Below are 26,850 nucleotides of genomic sequence, written 5' to 3'. Positions count from 1 at the left end.
CAAAGCGGGGCTTTCAGAAGTGCATTTTCACTGCTGAAAAAGCCCCAGGAGGCTTCTGAAAGCAGCGCTTTGCCAGGGTGGGGATGGGTGGGGGTGTGGCAGGGGCAGGCCCGCCTCCCCAGAGCCCCTCCTCACACAACTGGTCATGCTGACTAGGGGAGTTGCAATCCAATCAAATCTAAAGGTCCCATGTTCCAAAGCCTGCAATAAACCTTCACTCAAGCTTCTGCCTTTACTGCACATTAAAACTGTGCCACAAATTTCAGCTCATTTGTTCTTTTTTTGTATGGTGTTAAAAGGAAAAGGTCGAAGTGGTTGCATTTAGAATTCAGTGGAATAACAACCTACACTAAAGTACAATATGACTAGTATAACCTACAGGAAAGAGAAAAAAGCCTCCTCATGCTTCTGTGTTGCTTCATGCTATATTTCATAGCCTCTTCTCAACCCATCTTAAAAAGCATTAATAAAAAATTAAACTACTGGGATTTCCAGCAAAGACTGGGTTAGTTGTGTAATATTTAAAAAAAAATGGAAGAGACTTAAATGTCATTAAAGGCTTTTTACAAAGAAGAAATTGGTAACGTTTTCTTCTTCTGGGTATGGTCATACAAAGGGAATTAAGTGACATTTGTTATAGGACGATACTAAACAAAGTGGTGTCCCTAACGTTAAGAAAGTTTCTATGAAAGTATGCTTATCAAATTTAGGGTTCAATATACAAACTACTATTAAAACACAAGTTCAAAAACATAATTTCTGCAACTAGCATTTGTACAAAGGCAAAGAATTTGAATAAATGGCTATATGAGGTATACAGAAATCTTAAACTGTGTGTGTTTATCTTCCTTTGGATTTAGTGCAGGCATAATAGATCTAGCATCTCCCTACAAATGTCCAGTGGATTTTGCTAGACTACAGTATTAGACAATAACACAAATCTCCAGAGTGGCTCTGGCTTAAGGGTAAGATGGGCTATACAGTAGTTCTTGTGTATACAATTCAAGTTGAGACATAACAGTTATAGAATTGACTGTGGCAGACATAGACAACTTCCGGAGATACAAGGGCCATGTCCACTAACCTCAACCTAGGGAAGAGAGAGTTATCTTTCATCCAAACCTAATAGACATGTGCCCCACACCGATATAAATTCCCCTCAGGTTAAAACTGGGAAAATGAGTGCCTACTCTGTAACAGAAGATGGGATTTAATAGTCATATTTTGCATTGCATCTTTAAAGGGGAAATCTTTGCAAATAATATTTTCAGTTCTTTAAAAAACTTCCAATTTATGAATGCAGAATATCATCTTTCTGTATCCATTATTATTATTATTATTATTATTATTATTATTATTATTATTATTATTATTATTATTATTATTATTATTATTATTATTATTATTATTATTATTATTATTATTATTATTAATTGTATTTATACAATTCCAAATGCCAGGAAATGGCCTGATGCTTCTGTACAATATCATGCCCGTGTTGCCAGCAGGAAAAAGAATGCCAAGCTTTATATTGCAAAGGGCAGCCTTAATGCTGACAACACTAATGGCATCACTCATGTCACCCATTCACAAAGAGACACCAAGCAAGAGAAAATCCCAGAAGCTGACCCCTAACCCCCAATGGTTAATCACTTCTCAACCAAATGCAAAGCAATTGTCAGAGCTGTTTTTTGAAAAGTGTGAATGGTAGTGACCACACATCAGAAGTGACTTGATGGCACATAACATATCTAGACCATTTTTTTAAATTACCTTTAAACTATTGTTCAGTGCAAGGGTCTCCAAATTACAGCCCATGGGCCAAATCTGGCCTGCCTTGCCTTTTTATCCAGCCCTGTGTGCACACGTGGGGGTGGGAGTGGGAGTGGGAGTGGGAGTGTGTGTGTGTGTGTGTGCGCACGCTCTCGTATGCATGCACGTGCATCTTCCTCCAGCCCTCGAAAATGTGTAACATGTTGTGGCCCTCACTCTGAAAAGTTTGAAGACCCTGGTATAGTGACAAGATAGGTGGAATGATGGAGATGATGATAGGATATAGGCACCAAAGCTCTGATAACATCAAGCAAGACCATCTCCAGCCACAAAGCAAAAAACAGGTCCCAGACTACAACTACAGATTGTTTTCTATCTTGTAATGATCAATATTCATAATACGTACCTGAGTCATTCCCACTGCTGTTTCTCTTAGCATAGGCACTACGGACTACCTGTTCATAAACCTGAGCTCCTATCGTTCTCATGTTTTCACGTATCATAATACCTTGAGCTTGCATCATGAAGAGGTAGGTGTTTACTGGAAGAAGAAGAAATTAAAAAAAAAAAAAACAGAAAAGGAAGGGTAGATTAGTCAAGGCCTTTCTGGGGGGGGGGGAACCAAATACAATCTGCATCTTTAGAAACAACTTCTGCTTCTCCAACATCATGTCAGAAAGAAAGGAAAGAAACACTAAAAGCTAGCAGGGCCATATTTCAGGGTATATAGTGCCAGAATATATACAAAAACTGAGAAGCAAAATATGTATTTTGCAAACACTAAATAACTACAGGCAAACTACCACTGTGGGCTATTCAGATGTCCACAGTGATAACTTTTACCTTCTATTTTAAAGATACAAAATTATGTTGGGTTTAAATTTTAATCTAGTCTGCATAACTCTTAAATAAAGCTTCAAAATATATTAGTTATGGTTGGGGGAAGGTTTCCTTGCCTATCTCCCTACTCAAACAAGCAGTTCACAAAACAGAAAAAATATCAAATTGACATAGGATCATAGAGTATCTAAGAGGTTATGAAACTCTGCTTTTCTTTAGAATACAAATACGCAGATGTTACAGCTTTTCAAATCATCATATACAAGACAGAAATATATGATTCTTCCAATTTAAACCACTATCTGTTAAGAAAAGAGCTGTAGTAAAGAAGGTAAAACAAAATCTTAAATACCTTTACCAAAACTGTACATCAAGCCTTGCACTCTACTCTCCCTCATATTATGTGCTGACTTCTGTGCTTTTTGACCTTGGTCATTAAGACTGCACTAAATAAATTCATTTTCAACTAGTATTTCCCATTTCAGAGATAAGGACAAAAGTAATTTACAGAGCTTCAGGTTGAAAGACCAACACTAATATTGGAGGGGAGTGCATGAGATTAATATTCCTCCCTAGTTTCATCAACTATGGTGATTAAACTAGAATGTTACATTTAAAATGACCCTGAAGGTGATAAAACAGTAGTAATAAAACTATGGGTGATATTAGAGATTGCATAAAGGTAAAGGTAAAGGTTCCCCTTGACAATTTTTGTCCAGTCGTGTTCGACTCTAGGGGGTGGTACTCATCCCCGTTTCCAAGCCATAGAGCCAGCGTTTGTCTGAAGCCAATCTTCCGTGGTCACATGGCCAGTGCAACTTAGACACGGAACGCTGTTACCTTCCCACCGAAGTGGTCCCTATTTATCTAATTGCATTTGCATGCTTTCGAACCGCTAGGTTGGCGGGAGCTGGGACAAGCGATGGGAGCTCACTCCATCGCGTGGATTCGATCTTATGACTGCTTGGTCTTCTGACCCTGCAGCACAGGCTTCTGCGGTTTAGCCCGCAGCGCCACCACGTCCCTTCCAGAGATTGCATAGTTTCTAATATAAACATTGTCTGATACGACTTTGTTGCAATGTGCATTTTTCCAGTGCTATCTTATATTTCTTGATTCAGGAAAATTATGGGACATACCTGTCACCTCAGACATGTCTCCACTGCCTTAGCATTACTATGCCTTGTTTATTATTAAAAACTAAAAAGCTGGGTATACAGCAAAATATTATTACTTTGTCAGGTGCACAGACACACTGGAATGTACATGTACCGTAAAGAAATAAAAGAAGGAAGAAACCACAAGAACTTATGTCAACTAACAGCACAAGGTTTAAAAAAAACTAACAATGAAATAACGAGTGAAATGATAAACATTTAAATAAGACCAAATGCAGGATGTAAGAAATTAATAGCCAGAACTGAACTATCTAATGAAGCAATATATTGCATAATATGGTCTAAGAGTCCATCAGACTTGGGTATGAAGACTGGTACATGCTGATAGCAGGGAGTTACAAACTTCGCTATTGCACATGCCGACTCAGATAAGAGAACAAAGGTTAGGCAGGCTACCTGAGGTTATTGCCCTTATATTCCACTATGACGTTCTCTTGTAAACTTTTGAAGTTAGAAAACATAAGAATTGGATTAAATTAGAAATCTGAAACACTTGAATTCTATATGCAAATTGGAACTGTTTTCAATGACAAATCATACTAACTTGCAAACTATTCTTCAGCTCAGATTAAAATGTAAACTGGAAAATTGTTTCCAATGAACTGATAATGTGAACTGATATTCACAGAGATATGAAGGAGAATGAGTTTTTCACTTACTCTCATATTTCATTTTCACCCAGGAATTGCCTTCAGGCAAACTCACAGAGAAATTTGATCACTGCTTTGCCTGTGGGGTTGCTTGAGGAGCTGCAGCCAAAAAAAAACTCTTTGGACTGCATAGGGAAAAAGATCCAAGTTCTTTGAGTGTTGTTGCTGTTGTTTTTTTTAACTTTGCAACCTGCAATATTCCAAATTAAGAGGAAGTGAGCAGGGTTAATTTACCATCTCTGTTTCCTGGAAATATGCAAGAGACAGAATTGGAATATTGTTCCCAGGTCAGTTAGGCTTAAATTGTGCCACACAAAGATCCACTCCAGAGATACTTCCAAATATTCTCCAAACACGTCAGTGAGCAGTACCACTAATAGCTATGTGTTGACTGATATTAACCATGTGATGCTAGCACATTTATACTTTGGCAATAAGCACATGGTATAGTAGTTTATCAATCAGGTCTTCACTTATACAGTGATTGAAAACTTTCATTACCATTAAATGGATTACATGTGTAGTTTTTACACAGGCTTGCATAATGTATCAAACACAACTGTGAAACAAAGCAGAATTTAACCCTTGAAAAGAAAACATTACTAATTTCATTTCATTTAACCTAAAAAATTAAAATATTTTTATTATTTGCCAACTTGAAGTCCACCAATTTATAGCAACTTTCATATGGCTTTTAAGACAAGCTAAAGGTGTAGTTTTACCAGTTACACCCTCACCCACATAAGCTTCTATGGATGAGCAGGGATTCCACTCCAGGTCCCCCAAGTCCCAGCCCATTGCCCAGTCTACTACACCACACTGGGTTCTCTAGTCACCTTTAATTTTGCTGAAAATACAAAAGGAACTCAATTCTAGAAAACCATACAGTTTCAACTTTATGCACACAAGGGCTGTCCTGCTTTGAAACACACATCTTTTTGCAAGCCTACTCTGAACAGGAAGATGTGCCAATAATTTATTTTAACTGTTGGATACTTGAAAAGTTGGATACACCAAGCAAAAGAATCAGCTCCGAAGGACAGTTTAAAGAAATACACTGAATCTGCAAAGTGCTAGCAGCAAATTACTTGGAACAGACATGAGAAGGCACTCAGGATTTTTCTAAACTCAGATACTAGTTGCATTTCCAGAATTCAGAAACCTGTAGCCCTCTATATGTAGCAGGACTACAATTCCCATGACCACTAAGCTTTGTCCATGTACTTGTTGGAGTGAATGGGCATGAGAGTTCACAAGTAGGTCACAAGTTCCTACCCATGTTAACTCAGCAAAACCAAGAAGAGCAATGTGTTTCAGATACTGAAGTCTGGAAATCATGAAAATTCCTGGTTTTCCTACAATTGTAAAATTGAAAGGTTGCTCTCCAAATAAATATATATAATTTCATGGGCAAAAACACATACTCAAGAATGGACAAATGGCTAGAGAATTAGAGACACAAAAATTAAATGGTGACAACTGCAACCTGTCTTTACTGAATCCTATTAGGTTGGGAAGCCGACAGTTTTAGAATTTCTTTGTTCATTACATCTGTGGGAAAAGGGCTGTAGCATACTGCCCCCTGACAAGCATGTTTTCATTGATCAGATTTTTTTTTCTGTGATGTTACTCTGACTGTATTTGGAAGTGGTACTATAATCGAGACATTACCCAAAAAAATCAAAGTCTGAGAAAAATCTATCTGACACTGTGGCTGTCAGTAACAACTTACTCTTTCCAGTATCCAAGGTATCAGCCATGTCCTCCCTCTATCTCAGTAACATGAAACTGGGAGTCTGGCAGGGTGGAGAGCTTGGCTAACTCCTAATTGTACTAGGCACAACTAGCTCTATTCATAATTAATGTCCAGATAAATGACGGATTGATGAAAAGGCTACAAGTAGGAAGAAACCAGTAACAATCAGCTATCCTCCCCAAAGTGCAGCTCTGTGCTGCCTGAGATGTATTTTTAAAAAGTATGACGGTCTGTTAAAGACAGTTAACTAAACATTTGACAAGTCTGTTAAAGACAGTTAAACTAAATAACCGGACAGGCTTCTGAATTGCTCACATAATACATATCCAAATGTCTTTAGTGTCTTGCTGTCTATTTTCAGATTTCAGATCCTCCATGTTTTACAGGAATTGAACATGCTTCAGGTTATGAATTTAGAGTATCTTTCTCATGTTCTGCCTGTATGAATAATAACCTGAAAAGGCTTAACACGATGGGCCAAAAATCTAATAAAATTATATTAGCAATCGAAATCCTTTGGCAAGGTGACTTCTTATAGCCAGGGAAATCAGAAGATGAGTAACTTCTGACACATGGATACCGCAATTACAGTACTCTTCATCTTCTGCTATTACTTGTGCTGCTGCTGCTAAAGGAATCAATTATCAGCATTAGTGTATATTATTAATTCATATCATGCCTTGACAACTGCACCCTAGCAAGCAATAAATATGCATAGATAAATAAGGATTTGGAAGCAAATGCAATCCTATTAAAACACTCCTTAATGAGGGTGAGAGGAATTCTACTTAAGCAGATTACAGGAAGCCTACATGCCTCTGAGTTATTTGTACAAGGAATAAATTCTACAGTGGTGCCTCGACTTACAAACTTGATTCGGGAAATCCGGCCGTAACTCAAAATGGTTGTAAGTTGAAGCACCATTTCCCATAGGAATGTACTGAAATGCAATTAATCCATTCCAGCCGAAGGGGGGGGGGGAACATCCCCCCCCAAAAAACCCAAACAAAACTGCAAGACCCATCGGAAACACGATTAATCCATTCCTGCTGAAGGAAAAGAAAAAAGAAAAGGAAACAAACCATGCAAGACCCTTCGGAAATGCAGAAAATGCAAAGCAGAAAGCAAACAAACCCTGCAAGACCCAATGGAAATGGAAACCCCTTCAAAAACAAATAAACCAACTCTGCAAGACCCATGGGAAATGGGGAGAAAAACCCAAAAGGCAAACAAACCCTGCAAGACCCATCACAGCATAGAAACATAATCCCACCACCCAGCCCAAAACCATGTTGCAAAACCCACCCAGAACAGTTTTTAAAAAGTAGAAAGCAGCACTTTACCAGGCAGCCTGAAGCCTCCTCCAATCACACATTCTCTAACTGCTGGGGCGAAAGAGCTACAAAGAAGCAGCCTCTTCGCCACCAACGGTTAGCAATTTGAATTCCCCACCTTTTTTGGTTGTAACTCAAGGTTCCGGTCACAAGTAGAAGCAAAATTTTGTGGCCGGAGCTAGTTGTAACTTGAAATAGTCGTATGTTGGGATGTTCGTAAGTCAAGGCACCACTGTACTATATCACTTCTACCACTACAACCTTTCCACTTACTTTTATTGATAAAATGTTTTTCTGACATGTTATTTATGGTCTCACAAGGACTAAATATATGCCAAAGCATTGAGTAAAAGCTTTTAGTCACAGCTGCCAAATTAGATTGGATGAATCAGAAGAGAAAAAGTGAGGACCTTGAAGTCTGATGTTTTTAAAAAAGAGATAAGATACTCTAATGAGCTAGCATTTGTAAGGTCCATCAAACATGAAAGAAGAATAGGTAAATAAAGCTATATTTCAACTAGCCATCTGTAAATTCACACATTTGGTTCATACCTTACTTGCTTTGTGGAGGTAAAGAGGGAAATGAGGAAGGATCGTAATAAGAGCATGCTTATTTAGGGGAGAGGGTGGAGCACTTTTTATGTCACTAAGCTCCAGAAGTTTCCAGAAACATCTGTGCTTGTTCAGTATGAGCCCAATTTGTGATTCACATGGACCACGATGAAGAAGGGTAATATATCTCTTCTCATCAAATTTATCAATAGGACAAGAGTAGTTTGGAATTCTGTGTTGTTATGCACCTTATGGGGTTGACTTATAGAAACCTTATAAAGATTTCTGGAGTATGTGAGGAGTGGTTTATCACTGCTACCCTTTAGTGAGTTTCCATGGTCAAACAGGAGTTTGAACTCTGCTGAGTCTTAGACCAACACCATGTTCATATCATCACACTGGCTCTCCAATGTGAAGCGCCAGTGTACCAAAACCAATATGCAGCATTATCAGCACACTATTAGTATTATACATAGCAATACCAAAAACTGACATTATCACAGCCTTACATATTCTGACTTTCTGTCAGTGTTAACAGAACAACAAATTTCTTGGTCACATTTAGCATATTACCTATGTAACAGAATTTTTAACCTTGTCATTTTTTGAGCTCAATAAAATATATTATGAATGGTTTTATAAGCATACAATTAATATAATCAAGGATTGTTCAGTTGCATGGCTATTTTGGAAAAGATAAAATTCGCAGGCCAAGATAAAAAGAATAACTGCTTGTCAGCATGTCATTTCTGACGTACAGCACACCTTCTCAGAGGCTTCTACATATACAGTAGTCAGAAGAGATCTACCAATCACTTATTCTGGAAGCACTTTGGGACCATCTGGCCTATCTAAGGCAACACAGGCTGGAACTTCTCTCATGGGGCACACTGGGGAATCAAATTCCTGATCCTTGAGAACTCCCATCCCAGAACGCCCTGGAAGAAGGGAATGGTAAACCATTCTGAGTACTCCATATCTAAGAAACCCTGGAAAGGATCACATTAAGTTGGAATCAAAGGCACTTTATTAAATTACCGTATTTTTTGCTCCATAAGACACACCACTGCATAAGACGCACCAAATTTTTAGGAGAAGAAAACAAGGAAAAATTAATCTGTTTTCTTCTCCTAAAAATTTGGTGAGCCTTATGGAGAGGTCCGTCTTATGGAACACACCCTAAATCCCTCAGGGCACATGGGGGGGAGCCTCCAAAGGGTCCCAGGGTGTGTTCCAGGACCCTTTGGAGTCTCACCCTGCCCCCCATGGGGACAGAGGGGGCGAAATCGTCACATTCAGGGACTCTTCTGAAGCTTACCAAGCCTCAAAAGAGTCCCAGAAGGTAGCGATTTCGCCCCCTCCGGGCCTGGGGTGGGGTGGTGGAAGCCTCCCAATGGTCCTGGAAGGGAGACTCGGACCCATGGGAGGCTCCCCCCACCCCCACCCCCCTGAGGGGCCAGAGGGAGCAAAATCGCCACCTTCAGGGACTCTTCTGAAGCTTCCCAAGCCTCAAAAGGGTCCTGGAAGCTGGTGATTTCACCCCTGCTGGCCCCGTAAGGGGGGGGTTGGGGGGAACCTCCCAAGGGTCCTTGAAGGCAGACTCTGACCCTTGGGAGGCTCCCCCACCCCCCTGAGGGGCCAGAGAGAGCAAAATCACCACCTTCAGGGACTCTTCTGAAACTTCCCAAGCCTCAAAAGAGTCCCATAAGGTGGCAATTTTGCCCCCTCTGGCCCGGCAGGGGGGCAGGGTGAGCCTCCAAAGGGTCCCAGGGTGTGTTCCAGGACCCTTTAGAGACTCACCCTGCCCCCAGGGGTTAGAGGGGGCGAAATCACCACCGTTTGGGACTCTTCTGAAGCTTCCCAAGCCTCAAAAGAGTCCCAGAAGGTGGTGATTTCACCCGCGCTGGCCCTGTGGGGGGTGGGGTGGGGGAGCGTTGCAGGGTCCTGGAAGGGTCACTCGGACCTTTGCCACACTCCCCCACCCCCCTATGGGGCCAGCACGGGCGAAATCGCCAGCTTCCAGGAGCTTTTGTGAGGCTTGAAAGGCTCAGAAAAGGTCCTGGAAGCTGGCGATTTCACCCCCGCTGGCCCTGTGGGGTGTGGGGGGAGCCCCGCAAGGGTCCTGGAAGGCCCACTCGGTCCCTTGGGAGACTCCCCCCCACGGGGCCAGTGGAGGCAAAATCGCCACCTTCGCTCCATAAGACGCACAGACTTCCCCCCCCCCTTTTTGGGGGAGGGAAGTGCATCTTATGGAGCAAAAAATACTGTAATTAGGATTCAAATAGACTCACATATTAGAAAGCATTTCTACATATTTTTACACAAGAACTGCTGATATTATATCTCAAACCAACACTAAACTCCATTTGGCCCTAGACTAGGTTCTCAAGTGCTCATCACTAGCTTCTGGATGCAACACATAAGTACTACTAGGCCCATGTCTCCACTGATGCCAGAAAGTGCTAATATTTTGAAATCTATACCTTAGATTACAAACATGGAAGGTAATTTGAATTTATAACTTCATCTAAACCATACATCCTTGCTTATATATTTATTTAAAATCATAGTTAACCCACTCTTTAGTTGAAAATGCTTCCAGGCTGGTCTATACACAGAAAGATATCTAATTGTCTAGTCTTCTTTAGTGAAAGAAAATCATATTTGGGTAAACAGTTGGTAAAATCATATGTAGATGTACAAAGTATTGAGTTATACAGTGGGCCCTCGACTTACGAACTTAATCCGTTCTGGGAGTACGTTCGTACCTCGGAAAGTTTGTAAATTGACCTACCATTTCCCATTGAAATGCACGGGAACGGAATTAATCCGTTCCAGCATTAAAAAAAAATACAAAAATGAAAATAAAAAGAGCAAGTCCCACGTTGGGGCTGCAAAACACACACACACACACACACACACACACACACACACAAACCACAGAAACATAACCCCCCCAGTCCAAACCCACCCGCCAAAACCCACATAGAAGTTTTTTTTTAAAAAAAAGGACTTACCAGTCTGAAGCCTCCCGGCGCTCTGCTGGCTCCGTGTGGCCGGGGGCGAGTGGCCAAGTGCCCGGCCTGCTCTAGTCTCCCAGCCCTCCGCTGGTTCCGTGCGGCGGGGGCGAGCGGCCAGGCACCCGGGCTGCTCTAGCCACCAGGCGCTCCGCTGCCTTTGGAGTTTTCAAAGGGCTTCCTCCGAAGTTGGGGAAAGCCCTTTGAAACCTCTGAAGGCACCGATCGTGGCAGTGGGGACCCGCAGGGAGGTCGCCCATGGTGGTGTGCAAGCCCTGGGAGACCTCCCTGGGGGTCCCCGCCGCCGCGATGGGCGGCTTCAGAGCTCTCTGAAGCCAAAAAGGCAGGGAGAAAGCGCAGGTCGAACTTCCAGCGCTTTCTCCCTGCCTTTTTGGCTTCGAAAGCAAGCCAGGCTTCTGGGGAGAAATCAGCTCCCTCCTTTCACCCGATGCTGAGACCCCTTCATGCCGGCTGAGCTCAGCCCAGCACGAACAGGACTCAGCATCGGGTGAAAGGAGGTGACTTCTCCCTAGCCAGCCAGCTTGCTTTTGCAAACGAGAAGCAAGCCGGCTGGCCAGAGAGGAATCAGCTCCCTCCTTCCACCCGACAGTGAGTCCCCTTCGTGCCGGCTGAGCTCAGCCCAGCGCGAAGATGACTCAGCATCGGGTGAAAGGAGGGAGCCGATTTCTCCCTGGCCGGCCGGCTTGCTTTCAAAGCCAAAAAGGCAGGGAGAAAGCGTGGGAAGTTTGAACTTCCCGTGCTTTTTCCCTGCCTTTTTGGCTTCAGAGGTTTCAGAAGGCTTCCTCCGATGTCGGAGGAAGCCTTTTGAAAGCTCCAAAGGCAGGAAGGGCAGAAAATTCGAATTTCCCGCACTTTCTCCCTGCCTTTTGGGTTCGTATCCTGATCTGCGTTCACAAGTAGGGTTTACTACTTGTGATGAAATCGGGTTCGTAACCCGAAATGTTCGTAACTAGGGCTGTTCCTAACTCGAGGGCCCACTGTATATGCACACACATATATTGTCTTTGAATATGAACCTTTACAAGATAATTCATTAAAAGGCATGAAAACATATATAGTACAATAATAAGTAGCATTTGCATTAGACATACAAGATAAACTTATCCTTGAAAAATCCTACATTCCAGACTCACATGTCTAAATAAACTTATCAGGGCTCTTCAGAGGAAAGTCTCTTTATACTCAGGCAGACTGATGTAAAGCAGCTGTGGGGTTTTTTCCCACCAAGTTACCAATGTTACACAAATTAGCTTAACACGCATAGTACGTACACTGACTGACAACATGTTGATATCCGCAAGATACTCTCTCTCTCAAATACTTAGACAAGTATGCATTCACTATGAAAGGCTGTTCCTGCACTGTTTATCAAAAAATTAATATTTCTGTTAGGGAATGCAAACTATGTTAGCTTAGATGTCAGGACAAGTGTCAAAACCTGAAGGATCACTTTTAACATCACTGAAGTGAGAATAAGCATCAACAGCAACACTCATTGGGTGCAACATCCTTTTAAAAAACATGAAGAATGTCATACTTGCTTGAACACAGAGCCACAGCATACCAGAAGAAAACGGAAGACTAAACATATGTCTGCAAAACACCAAGGTCCAGAAATGTCATAATCATCTTAATGTACTGAATCAGATCTGAAAGAATTTTTAACTCAAATCTTATGACTTCTCTTGCTTACTATAAATTTTGCATGAAAATGTGTGAATTGCATTAGGTACTTTGTTGAGTGGCGGTTAGTGACCATTATGGTTGGTATGGTGGAAAACGAAGCAACTAATGGAGCAAAAGTAGACAGATTGATATAAAACACATCTAAACACACACTTCCTCTCTCTTTTTTGTGTTCCGGCGGCCATTTTCGAACCGCAGAACAGCTGTTCCCCCATCGTAATGCGAGCATGCCCTCGCATTAGCGATGGGGGAATCCGCATCGCAATGCGGATTCATCGTTCAACGGTGCACTTGTTATACGAGGCACCACAGCGGATGTAGAAGAATGCGACACCTTTATTAATCTATTAAAAATCTAACAATTAATGCAAGCTTTCATCTATTCTTTAGGCACACACTAGAAAATTGTAAATAGTGCAGAAAAATTATAAATGAATACCCTGAAAATTAATGGCAAAAGTTGCCAGGCATCATCCTCTTACAGTCAGTTTAAAGCTAGTTACAGACAAACTGTAGGGGTGTGGTTTAATGCTTCACCCTGGTACCATGTACGTGTTAGTACTGAAGAGACTCCAGGTGCTTGCAGATAGAGTTGATCTAGAATCACAGTGTGGATTTCGAGCTAATAGATCCACCACTGACATGGTATTTTCCCTCACACAGCTGCAGGAGAAATGTAAGGAATAACGACAGCCACTCTTTGTGGCCTTCATAGATCTCACAAAGGCCTTTGATTTGGTTAGCAGGGACAGCTTTTTTAAAAAAACTTCCCAAGATTGGATGTCCACCTCAATTCCATTACACCATCAGGTCCTTTCATGAGGAAATGAAGGGCACTGTTGTTTTTGATTGCTCAACATCAGATCCCTTTGATATCCAAAGCAGAGTGAACCAGAGCTGTGTCCTCTCACCGACCCTGTTTGGGATCTTTTTTGCTGTCATGCTGAAGCACGCCTTTGGAACTGCAACTATCTCCTGACTAGATCAGATAGAAAACTCTTCAATCTCTCTATATTGAGAGTGAAGACCAAAGTCCAGATGAAATGCATGCAGGACTTCCTCTTCACCGTTGATGCAGCCATTGTTGCCCACTCTGTGAAGACCTCCAACAACTCATGAATCATTTTAGCAGGACCTGCCAAGACTTTCGACTAACAATCAGTCTGAAGAAAACACAAGTCATGTGCCAGGGTGTGGACTCACCTCCCTCTATTACCATCTCCACACAAGAATTGGAGGTTGTTCATGATTTCCTGTACTTTGGCTCAACAATCTCTGACACACTCTCCCTAGATTTCGAGCTGGATAAATGCACTGGCAAAGCAGTTCTCTAGACTCACAAAGAGAGTATACCTTAATAAGAATCTGACAGCACATACAAAGATCCAGATCTATAGAGCCTGTGTCCTGAGCACACTCCTGTACTACAGTGAGTCCTGGACCCTTTGTGCATGGCAGGAGAGGAAGCTGAACACTTTCCATATGCGTTGCCTCAGACGCATTTTTGGTATCACCTGGCAGGACAAAGTTCCAAATAGAGTAGTCCTAGAGCGAGCTGGAATTGTTAGCATGTATATATTACTGAAATAGCAACATCTATGTTGGCTCGGGCATGTCGTGAGAATGGCTGATGGTCGGATTCCAAAAGATCACCTGTAGGGAGAATAAGTGCAGGGAAATCGCCCCAGAGGGAGACCACAGCTGCAATACAAGGGTATCTGCAAGTGGGATCTGAAGGCAATAGGAATGGGCCTCAACAGATGGGAAACCTTGACATCTGAATGTTCAGCCTGGAGGCAGGCACTGCATCATGGCCTCTCCCAATTCAAAGAGACCATTGTCCAGCAGGCTGGGGCAAAGAAGCAGCCCCAAAACCAGCAATATCAGGGAGCTGGACAGGAGACAGATTGCATTTGTCTTCAATGTGGAAGGGATTGTCACTCTCGAATTGGCTTTCTCAGCCAAACCACACACTGTTTCAAGACCTCTCTATTCAAAGCATGTAACCGTACTCTCCCGAGACTGAAGGATGACTAAACAACTAAAAAACTAGGTACCATGTGGTTGGAAACTTCCACTCAATATTCAGACAGAGGTACCCATAACTAAAGCTTCCTCCGGCCCCACTTCTAGATAGCCTGATTTAAGGATACAAATTTCCTTTTTGGTTGGGTGTGGGGGGGGAACCATACATGGACATAGCAATCTCCACCAGAACAATGGGATAAATTTTGGTTTGCTCATCAGCCATGGTGCTTTGGGGCAGCTTTGAGGATTGTTTCTTTCAATCAAGCTGGACTACATGAATTCTTTGCATCAACCAAGCTGGATGAGAACTACGAACATCTCCTTACACACTCACCAGGTAAAATTTTTAATTGGCTCTAATTGGACTTCAACTGACTTCTTTCTGGTGAGTAAACCAAAATTCATTTCCAGACATACATACAAATCCGTATCTCCATAAGACATTTCAAATATGCAAGGGGAAATTGTACATGGCTCCACATTCCACTGTATTTTCAACTGCTGTTTGTTTCTTAAACAAACTCAAGTTATTCCAAATCATTCTGAGTACTGCAAACACAGTAGAAGGTAGAATATAAACATTTCAAATAAATACATGTTTGCCTTTGATTTCTGGACTGCTATTATTCTGAAGCTTTTTGGGATGAGATCCGTGCCACAGACTTAACAATTTCACATCTCCCCAGTGATATGTCGCAAATTTCAACTTTATAGCTATTCTCTAAGGCTCTTTGCCCTATACCTAGAGAATATCACCTAGCAGTGATAACTGAATCTCAATTATACACACACCAGCTGACAACATATGCAACAGAAGTCAAAGGCAAAGCATGTAAGAGAAAACCTTTTGCTATTTAGGAAAATGTAGATTGAAATCCTCCATTTCTATCACACACATGGACAAATAGTGAAATAATGAGAAATAAAGATAAAGGGTTGAAACTATGAAACAAACATGACTGCAATTTTCTACACTGTAAGTGAGCACCCACAGAACATCCTCAAGGACAGGAAGGTACTAGCTGCTGTCTTAGTCACACAAGCAGGTTCCTTCCATGATAAGATGTGAATCAAAGGCTATACTCCCAAATTGATTTGGTTATCCCAGAAGTTCAAGCCACACATGCCACTCTGCAAAAACAGCCATGGCATACTGCGTCACATTAATGCATTTGAGAGACTTGGATTTTCCTCCACTTAGCAGTTATCAATACGTTTTACTGCTGTAAGAATTGCACAAATCTGTCTGGGCAGAAGAATCCATATAGCAAATTACAATGGCAGAAGCTGCTATAGTTAAACTGACAGAACATTATACTTAACCTATGATTGCTTCTGGATTCCTTTTAAATACAAACTGAAATCTGTATAAATAGTAATCCATTAGGAACTGCACTTAGAAACTGCCTACCTGAACCTTGGGCACCACTTTAGATGACATTTCAGTGAGTCTGAACATTGGTTAATATAAAATCCAAGACATGATTAGAGTTGAGTAGTAATGCAAAACAAAGAAACTGAATACTGTACTACAGACTTCATTCTGGTAACTAGTATGTGACATTTGTGAACAGTTTTAACCCATGTCCAAAAATAAGCCTTTTCACTAGCACCCTTGGAAAGGCAGGTACAGTACATTCCATTCACAGAGGTACTAGAGAACAGAAGATCTTGTCTCGTTTCAATGTTGTGCAAGCACTGATAGGGAACTGCCCAGCATTGCATAGGTTCAAGGGCATACACTTTCTCTGGCTAAGTTACAGAAAAAGAACCTCACGACACTGTAAGTTAAGAATAAGTCACCAGACACTGACCTAAGGAAAAGGTGTGGTAGTGCAGAAAGACAGTAAGATACCCGAGTCAAAGCCAAAACCAGAGTTGGAAAGAGGGGTCAAACAGGAATGATTCATTGCTAAGATTTTTCACTCGCAAGAAAATGACTCAAGGGCTCAGCTCGGCTTCTGTCAGTATGTACTAGGAAACCAGTGAAGTAAAACACTATTATGGCTGGAAATATATACCCAACACTTATATTAATAGTACTGTACTAACATATTTACTATTACAGTACTAGTAAAGAAAGTACAGAAACTCTATGCCCCATTTCTCAAAAGAAGGATTAAGGACTGCCTGTGCACACAAGGTAGTTGCAACATATGTTTCTGAAAATCCTTGAAGAAAGTGACTTCACATCAGACAAGGCTTTGTTTTTAGGTGTTCTGACAATACTGCAGAATTTATCCCTTTCATTCATCATATTTACTGAAAAATATTCAGAAAATATCACATGGCCACTGATAGTAAGAGACCAGGAATGTACTAAAGTCATGGGCAATTTTTTCATTCAAAAGCAGACACAGAGGACCAGCACCTTTATTATGGAAAGATTAATCCAACTCCCTTTTGTCAGTAAAAATTATCCTTTAACCCCATGAAATGGGAACCATGTTTTTTCAGACAGTTTTTTTGCAATTGAGAATTTCCTGGCATGCTCTAAATTATGTAAATAAATACCTGCATAATGGAAACCAGACTGAACACTACCTTTGCATCAAGTTTGCAAATTAGTATCTAGTGGCAGAATGGACCTTCAGGATAAACAATGACATTGCTAAATACTGACCCCAGTCTTCCCTTTAGAAGGAATACAGTACATTTCATCCTTTAAAATGGAACTTGAAATATCTGTTCTCGATATTCACTGGCAAGTATCAGAACCAGAAAACAAGCACATGCATCCATGGATAACATTTTAATATGCAAAATATATTTAATTTACTTACAATATTTTCTCTCTGGTTTGTGAACATTTGAAAGTTAATTACTGAAGAAATGGTTTCTAATAAATGGAAGATTTGTATCAGTGATAACTGAAACATCTTAGGATAGGTTTTTCAAGGTTAAACATCTGTGCTCCACTACTTCTTGTCCCCACCAAGAGAAGCCAAAAGGTACAAGACATAGAGCAGTCTGAGAGAGAAAGCCTTGCCTGATGAAGGACAAATCTCTGGCCATTTCCTCCGAGATCTTCCACGACCCAGAAATTCAACACTAGAATAACAACTAGAACACATGAAAATGGGCCTTCCCTCATTTTGTGTTTAGTCGTTTAGTCATGTTCGACTCTTTGTGACCTCGTGGACCAGAGCACGCCAGGCCCTCCTGTCTTCCACTACCTCCCGGAGTTGGGTCAAATTCATGTTGGTGGCTTCGATGACACTGTCCAGCCATATCATCCTCTGTTGTCCCCTTCTCCTCCTGCCTTCACACTTTCCTAACATCAGGGGCTTTTCCAGGGAGTTTTCTCTTCTCATGAGATGACCAAAGTATTGGAGCCTCAGCTTCAGGATCTGTCCTTCCAGTGAGCACTCAGGGTTGATTTCCTTCAGAATTGATAGGTTTGTTCTCCCAGCAGTCCAGAGGACTCTCAAGAGCCTCCTCCAGCACCACAGTTCAAAAGCATCAATTCTTCGGTGTCCAGCTCTCACTTCCATAGATAATAAGTTGTATTATAGTAGGCCCACTGAATCAGTAAGGATTTGGTGAATGAATTCCTTTGTAAGTTCTTTTGATCCCCATGTGCCTAGTCTAGTTGAAACTTAGTAAACTCAAGCAAGTCACAGCTGGAGTAGGCCCATTTGAATAAATGGAATTTACAGGGGAGCCAACACATCAAATGTCTATGGATTTAGTGGGCCTACTCTAGTGAAACTTACTATGCTAGCAATGGGTTTTCTGCCAATGGACTGAACTCCCAATTTTGCCACAGTTACAAAGCATGTATTGAAGGACATAATTAACTTAATTCTGTGGACTTCAATAGGTCTGCTCTAGGCATGACTAGGTAGGCATCTATTGCAATCTGAGTATGTTCTAGGCGTGCCTCACTTGACGCAGAAAATATTCATCACTTAGCAGCTGCTATGTTCAGAAAAATACACAAATCAAATCATTACCAAAATATATTTGCACAATGCTGAACATTTATCCTATTGTATCCATACACTGGATAATATTTTGTTCTAATAATACTTGGTTTATTTTACTGTTTTCTTCCAACACTTAAATTTCACAGTCAATCCAAAAGATTAGGTGAACTACAGAAAAAAAGTGCAGGAAATGCACCTACTTTGTCCTCTATTTTAAAACTCAGGTTATGAGAATTCTTTCCCCAAACAAACTGAAATCAATAATGAGCTGTAATAAATAAGGCAAATAACTGCCAGGAAAAAATCAACTACATCTTCAGGACTCTGAAGGAAGAATGAAGGGACTTAATCTGTATTAAGGTTTCAAATCACAATTACCATCTGCCCCTGAACACCAGACACATTTGAAAATGTAATTTAGTTTAATGCCTAGACCGGAGGCTATTGTAGTGATTTTGATGTTAATGACTAAATTGCTACTGTGCCTCCTCACAGCAGAATGACTAGGTTGGTAAAATGTATTCAATATTCTTCTCTGCACTTCAGAATTTACTTTCTGCCTGGCTTCCATTTTTGTTGCAGGAAGCTCATTTTAACCTGGTGTAGCTGTTAGTGAGCCTTTCTGTCACTTAATGCATTTTGGGCTACCTTAATTGCACAGGATTCCTTTGTTTTCTCAAGGAATTGTCTCTTTAGCTGCAAGGTGCGCCTGTTTCTGACATCAAGTAGATTACAACAACAATAGCTTTAACAGCACTTAAACAAAAACTGCTCTTTAAGTGAAAATACTGTACAGCATTCACTGAGACAAGACCAAAGTGCATAGACGTGAGGGCTACATGTATACATCCTGCAAATATAGATCTGTCTGACGTAGTGAAGTTTCAGGAAAAGGGACAATATACTGAAGGTGCCATCCCTAAAAGAGGTGAGGGGGACGGCATGCTGAAATAGGGTCTTCTTGGCTGTTGCCCCCAACTTTGGAACACCCTCCCTATAGAGATCTGCCTGGCTGCAAGACGTTTGGCTTTTCGGCGCCAGGCAAAGATCTTTCTGTTTAGCCAGCATTTTTATTAAATAGTATTCTTTAGCTAGCCATATGAGCAGCAGGGCTTATTAATATTGTTTTAATGACTGTTTTTAATATAGGATATTATTATAATATTGCCTATTTGTGATCCGGTTCTTCTGAAGCTGGAGGCGGTCCCGTCATTTGGGCAGGAATAATAGTTGGAGGAGGTTTTAAAAAATGAACAGAGTCTTTTTTATTCTCCGTAACAGCAACATTAACCAACTCAAACGGATCAAAGGCATCAAGTTCAGGTAGAAGTTTATAACTTCGAACCTTCACATCTGGAATATACAAGTCTCTCCTCACATCGGGGCCAGACCAAAACGCTCCCAATCTGTCATTGCCCGCAAGGGAATAATCCGGAATGCACAGACCATTCCACAGCAAGGATGTCTTGCCCAGTCCCCCTTGCGCGGTGGCTGGTTGAAACAAGGACTGAGGCGAATCACCCTCCTCTCCCCACACTGGTTGTGGGGATAGACCACTACAGTCCATTCTAACGGGTCCATTTTAGCAGCGTCAAGTTTGGTTCTAGAAGGATCAGGGAGCAAGCCTCCACCTGTCTTAAGACTAGGAAACTCCTCCACTAGACTTCTGACCTTGTCCATGTCCTCCTCATTCTTTGTCTGCACAGCACAATCCTTTGTGCGTCTATCACATCAGTTACAACTAACTTTCACGTCTCTTCCTCCTTTTATACCCTCCTCCCATACAATAAGATCTAACTCCTCCCCTCTCTCATCTGCTAAACACACCTCCAATGTCTTCCTCTCTTCCCTTTCATCCTTCTCTATTTCTACCAAGACTCTTTCCACGCATCCTGGCTCCTCCTTGGTAGCTTGTTTCGATGAGGACGGCTCACTAACAACTCCTCCTTCACACTATTTTTAATGGTTTTAATGTTTTTTAAAGTTTTAATATTGTTGTATGCCGCCCAGAGACCACTGGTAATGGTGCTGCTAAAAAAAAAGATCTTGTAAATAAATAAATAAATACTTAAAAGGATAGGAAGAGAGGAACCTCCTTTGTACAGAACCAGATTCTTGGTTGTTTCTGACTCCATACTAACTGGCAGTCATTCCCCCAAGGTTTTCAGATGCAGTACTTACCTAGCTCTACCTAAGAATGCCAGGGACTGAATTTAAGATCCTCTATACACAAAATACCTACTCCCAAATATTTTAAAATATGATTTTTGAGCTGACCATATGATTTTTGAGCTGACAAAATCTGCACCCTGCTATGTTATGTATGGAGAAATGCTTTTACAATGTTACATTGACAGTCTATGAGTTCTGCAGTGATTGAAGGACATTACCAATGGATTCCCTTGGAGGAAAGAGTTTGCCCATGTGGAACTAATGCAGTTGAAGATGTAACCTACTATTTATTTAACTGCCCAATCTATAAAGATCACATAGTAGCTTTGTTCCAAGAGTTAGATCTCACATTTGGTAGATCTAGTTCATATTTCATAAATTTTCTATTGGAGGATAAAATGCTATACATTTCTGAAAAGGCAGCCAGCTTTGCTTTTAAAGCAATGGTTTTAAGAAAGAAGTTTTGTAATTATAATGATCATGCTTTAACTGAGGATTGAACTGTTTTACTTGATAATGTTGTTTTTAGACAGTTTTATTTGAATACCATATTTGATATTTTATCCTATTCAAACTTCTTTTGTAATGGCTGCAACTATACACAAATAAACTTGCTTTACTTACTTACTCCCAAATACAATTTACTGAGCCAGGCTAGAGTCAAATCTACCATCTTTAGTAGTCAGATGTATAAATATTACACCACTGACTCACATATTTCTCACATTTTTGCTTTTTATTTTTAATAAGATGCATATTAAAACATCTTCACAACTATGCTACTAAAAAAAACCTTACATCACCAATTCCAGATAAGAGCCATTGTAAGTACAGAAACTCTAGCTCCACAACTCTGCACTTGTTTGCAGTGCCAATGAACACTTAAATTTGTAAAAGTGTATCAGTACTCTCTCCAAACTAATAATCTGTTCCAGAAAAGAGGCTCCACAAGAAGTCCCTTGCAAGTGACCCAGGTTTTATAAGAGCCAAATTGGAGCATTTCAAAGCCTAGTAGAGCTCTGTTCTGACAGGTTATTGTATGCCTGAATACCTGTACCTAACCTTAAATATTTTCTGAACTGAAATACCATAGTAACAAGAATGAAACTAATAATAATGGTGAGAAAAATCTGTATCTCTTTTAATAATGTTCAGAGTGTTGGTTGTTAAACATTTCAGCTCACGGCGAGCATTTGCAATAAATTCAGATGCTTCTGATTTGTTTACATTTTTATTCTTATTTTGAGTGGCAGACCATCAATGTCAGAAACTGCTTATGAGTTGTCTCCTCCTCAGTTCCTAAACAGCCATATTTGGGCAGCACGGAAAAAAACTGCTTAAGAAAAACAAGTCTAAACTTCTCACATGCAAACAACAGTTAAGGTTTTCAGATTCAAGTCAACAGGGTTAAAGTATTATTTCAAGCAGGAAAGAACTACTGAAACCCAGTTTGAGCAAAGTAAACTATTCTTATAGAAGGAACAGCTGTTTACGCTAAGTGAACAATGGCTAAGTACTAAAATATTAAGTGAGAATGCACTGAAAGTTTGTTTTTACAGGATAGATTTCAGGTTTTAAATATTTCACTTGCCTCTAGCTGGCAAAAAAAAAATCAGCCTGCTTTCTCCCCCTTTTAAATACATTTTTGTTTAGGAACTATGACAGGTTTATTCACCTGATTATCCACAAGTTAAATCTGCATCACAATGCATTCCATTTGCAATTCACAGAATCTGTAGGAGATGTTAAATGGCAAGCAAACAAAACAAGGCATGCTGGTATTGCTGTCACCATAAATATTGACATTCAGGTATCTAGCCAACAGCACTTTCAGAAAGCATCAAGGGAAAGTAGCAGCAACACAAAAGGCACAATGATAAGAAATAATAACTTTTTAATTTATTTTATTTATAATAACACACAGGACATCTACAAACTTAATATATATACTTTGAAAAAATGATTGAAAATACATTCTAAAGACAAGGCCATTGCCTTTGATCATTGCACTGAATATGTGCTAAACATACAAAACAAATGTGTTTGTAAACTATACTGCAGCATTCAGCACTCAGTGAGGTTTCCAACCTCTTGGCTTCTCTCCTGCCCTTGCCTGTAATTGGTGCTGCATTCAACATACTGTATTATCTTAGAAGTCTTAACAATCCTGTAAGATGGGTAAGAATTACAGTATAAGGCAAGGGGAAGAGAGCACCAATTACAGACAGGGGCAGGAGGGAAACGAAGAGGTTGGTGAATTCCAGAAAGTTCTGAAGGCAGCAGCATAAATTACAAAGCTTTTTTTTTTTTGCTTAACAAATATTCAGTGCAAAGATCAGAGGCAACGCCCCCTTGTATCCAGAATATATTTTAAAGTTTTTTTCCAAATATGTAGATATATTAAGTCTGTTGCCCCAAAAAGGAGAGACATTCCTTTTACAACTAACAAGTTTTATTTGAAGAACAACGGACATACCAATACAAAGGTACATAAACTAAAAAGGGTAAGGCTAGCCAAATTTGTACATTCCTGTCTTGGATTATCCTCCAAGATAAAACAGCCATGAATTCTCATGTGTTAATTGTCCAACTAACTCCACCTTTCTCCCTTACTTCTATTAAAATACAGTAAAATACTATTTCTGTATAGAGAGAATGATTGATTCATTTCAAGTAAGGCAATAAGCTTTCATTAAATACATAGCCTAATCCACTTAAATCTTGTTAGCTAGAAACTAAGTCTCCTATACTTATACCACACTGCATTTCCTTCTTATGAAGAAAATCACTTAATGGATTTCCTTGGCTGAAACCATACCTGAGAATGTTATCTTTATACTCACATAATGGAGAAAGTGCTGAGTAAACAACCACGTACTCTTAACAAAGTTTCTAGCACTGACTGAAATGAAAAAAAAATATTTACTGTGAAAGCAATGGACAAATGAATACTGATTTGAATTCCTAGTCCAGTGGTTTTTCTTATCTAATTCCTCCACCAAAAGGAGGCATGTTCTACGAAAGTACTACTATATACACCTAGTGAGAAAATACTCATCACAAACTGAAACAAAGACAGAACTTCCAGCATTTTGAAAGCAGTGTTATATCTTTGGCAGACTTTTCTTATTATCAGATGTTTAAAAATAGCAACAAAGTACCATCCTATTATACTTCTAAAATGAAAAAAGCTTGGCGTAACCTGGGAAAGAAAAGAGCAAGCTGGAATAACCAGGATCAGAACTCCAAACTGTTTGACTAAAAATGCTAATATCTTTTCAAAATACTTTGCACCAAATTTCAACTGGTCGATCTCAAGAATTTTGATATAAAACATTGAAGATTTTACAGGACACCTACCTGTCCAAATAGGACAGAATCAAACCAGCAAAGGTACATACACAAGAAACAACATTAATAGAATGACAATTTAACAATGCAGGACAATAATTTGCCTACTCATTTCCTAAGATTCAGAAAACAAGACACCTCAAGAAAATATAACTTTGGCATAAACATATATCATGAGGTTTTCTAGTCCCTGATAGAACCATCATAGCTAGTGGTCATAGCTAACAACAATTGGGAGAATAAGTGGTGGTTTGAGCCATGAAAGCTCATGAATTGTATGATGATTTTAGTGGTCTATTATTGCATTGGGGAAAACACAGTAATAGTTCTTGTTCTGAGATTATAAAAACTGACTTTTTAAAAATGCAGCATATGTGTGTGTGGCTACACTCTGCTTTTGGTTTCCTTTGAAATCAAGAATTCTAGTAGAACATGGTCACTATTGGCCAGAGTTCCCTTTATTATTTATTTATTTGTTTATTTATTTATTGGACTTATATACCGCCCTATAGCGCTACAAGCACTCTCCGGGCGGTTTACAATTTAATTATACAGGCTACACATTGCCCCCCCCCCAGCAAGCTGGGTACTCATTTTACCGACCTCGGAAGGATGGAAGGCTGAGTCAACCTTGAGCCGGCTACCTGGGATTTGAACCCCAGGTCATGAGCACAGTTTTAGCAGCAGTACAGCATTTTAACCACTGTGCCACGAGGCTCATATTTTACTGCCTTTACTGCCTCTTCCTCCACCAAGTCATCTGTATTGGTTAGAATCAAGTCAAGGAAAACTAGTCCTCTAGTTTCTTTCTCCATTTTTTGTAGGAGAAAATTATCAACCACACAAGCCAGGAATTTCTTGGAAGAACCATATTTTGCAGAATTTGGCTGCCAACATATATCTGGATAACTGAAATCTCCCATCAGTACTACACTGTATCTCTTTGAAAAATCTGCAATTTGTTTTTCAAAAGTTTTCTCCTTGATTGTGCGGCTGGTTATACACTCCAACTACCATGTTCTTTTTGCTTTCTGCACCAACTAGATTGATCCAGATGCTTTCAATGGGACACCCAAACTCCTGTATTTCTGTGCTGGAGTGCATATTTTTTACATATACTGGAACTCAATCTCCCTTTCTATTTTTTTGAACAATTTATAGTCTTCAATTATTGTATTCCTGTCATGGGAGTCATTCCACCAAGTTTCAGTTATTCCTATCAAGTCATAGTTGCCCTCATGAACTGAAAATTTCCAGTTCTTCTTGTTTGTTTCCCATACTCCTGGCATTCGTATATAGACACTGGAGATTGTGATTTGTGGCCTGTTTGTACATTTCTATGAATATTACTATTAATGTTATTATTGACCTCCATTTGAAAAGTCTAGTCTGTCTCTATTATTATTATAAGTAAGGCTTCATCTATCTTTAACTCTGTGCTTGCATCTCCATCTCTGTCTTCCTCCCAATTCAGTTTAAAGCCCTCTTGATAAATGTATTCGCGAAGGCTTTCATAGCTGGGATCTAATGGTTGTTGTAGGTTTTTTGGGCTCTTTGACCATGTTCTGAAGGTTGTTCTTCCTAATGTTTCGCCAGTCTCTGTGGCTGGCATCTTCAGAGTGCCACAGAGACTGGCAAAACATTAGGAAGAACAACCTTCAGAACACGGCCAAAGAGCCTGAAAAACCCACAACCACCTCATGATAAAGTTCTTCATGCTGTGGCCAAACACATTCTTTCCAGTCCTTGTTAGATACAAGGACTGGGAAGAATGTGTTTAAACTCTTATGACTGAATTCTGATGTAATACAAAAGCATGGTTTCTTCTTACACAAGACAGCTCTTGAATTTTTCAGTTTGAAACTATCATTTTTTTACAAGATGACAATTGATTCAAACTATAGTTTCAGACACAGATTTGTTCCCAAACAACAGTTTAAATAAACCTTAATTTCACAATTTCTGAGATTATCTGATCTGGAACAGTTCAATTTACAATCACTAGTGGGTGCTTCTGATCTTCCCTCCCTCTTCTTAAGAGAAAAGTTAGTTTGAGAAGTTAATAAATGACAGTTGCTGTGACCCCATCATATACTGAAAACTATTATTTCCCAGTACCACCATAGTCAAAAGTTTTAGAAAAGAGCATTTTTCAGAGAGCTCTAAATACAATATAAGTCACTTTTTTACTGAATATTTCATTCAAAAATGACAATTTGTACCTATATAGTACAACGGTAATATATAGATCAATTGTCAGCTGGTATCTACCATGGTCACAAAAGGGCTAGTCAAACACGAGTTATAGGCAATTTAGTTACACACTAAATGCAGACGCTTTCTGGCTGATATTCTCTCCAGTGACATGGCAAATAACTTCTATGCCTCTAAATAGAAACAAAGTGATATGTGAATTACCATTGCTTATATTACTGGCCATAATATTTTTGTTTGGCAGGTGTGGAATGTCAAGCTCTGTGAGCTCTTGCACTCAAATGTTCATAACAATCCATTTTAAATCTGTTGTTCCAAAGTTTTCTTTTTACAGTGTGTGTCTATTTTT

The 26,850-nt window shown here is 40.0% G+C and overlaps 1 protein-coding gene across 3 annotated transcripts in view; it reads right to left on the bottom strand.

The window, feature by feature from the left end:
- Positions 1 to 26,850, bottom strand: part of B4GALT5 (beta-1,4-galactosyltransferase 5) — a 70,526-nt gene that overhangs the window by 16,554 nt on the left and 27,122 nt on the right. For all 3 annotated transcript variants that reach the window (XM_072996865.2, XM_020779484.3, XM_020779485.3), the window contains exon 2: positions 2,180 to 2,314. In XM_072996865.2, the coding sequence (XP_072852966.1) occupies positions 2,180 to 2,297 (118 nt within the window). In that variant the 5' untranslated portion in view covers positions 2,298 to 2,314. The remainder of the gene's footprint in view (positions 1 to 2,179; positions 2,315 to 26,850) is intronic.

Source organism: Pogona vitticeps, chromosome 4 (assembly GCF_051106095.1).
Source record: "Pogona vitticeps strain Pit_001003342236 chromosome 4, PviZW2.1, whole genome shotgun sequence".
Taxonomy (NCBI): domain Eukaryota; kingdom Metazoa; phylum Chordata; class Lepidosauria; order Squamata; family Agamidae; genus Pogona; species Pogona vitticeps.
Note: the sequence above shows the minus strand (reverse complement) of the source record. Positions and strands in the feature narration are given on the sequence as shown.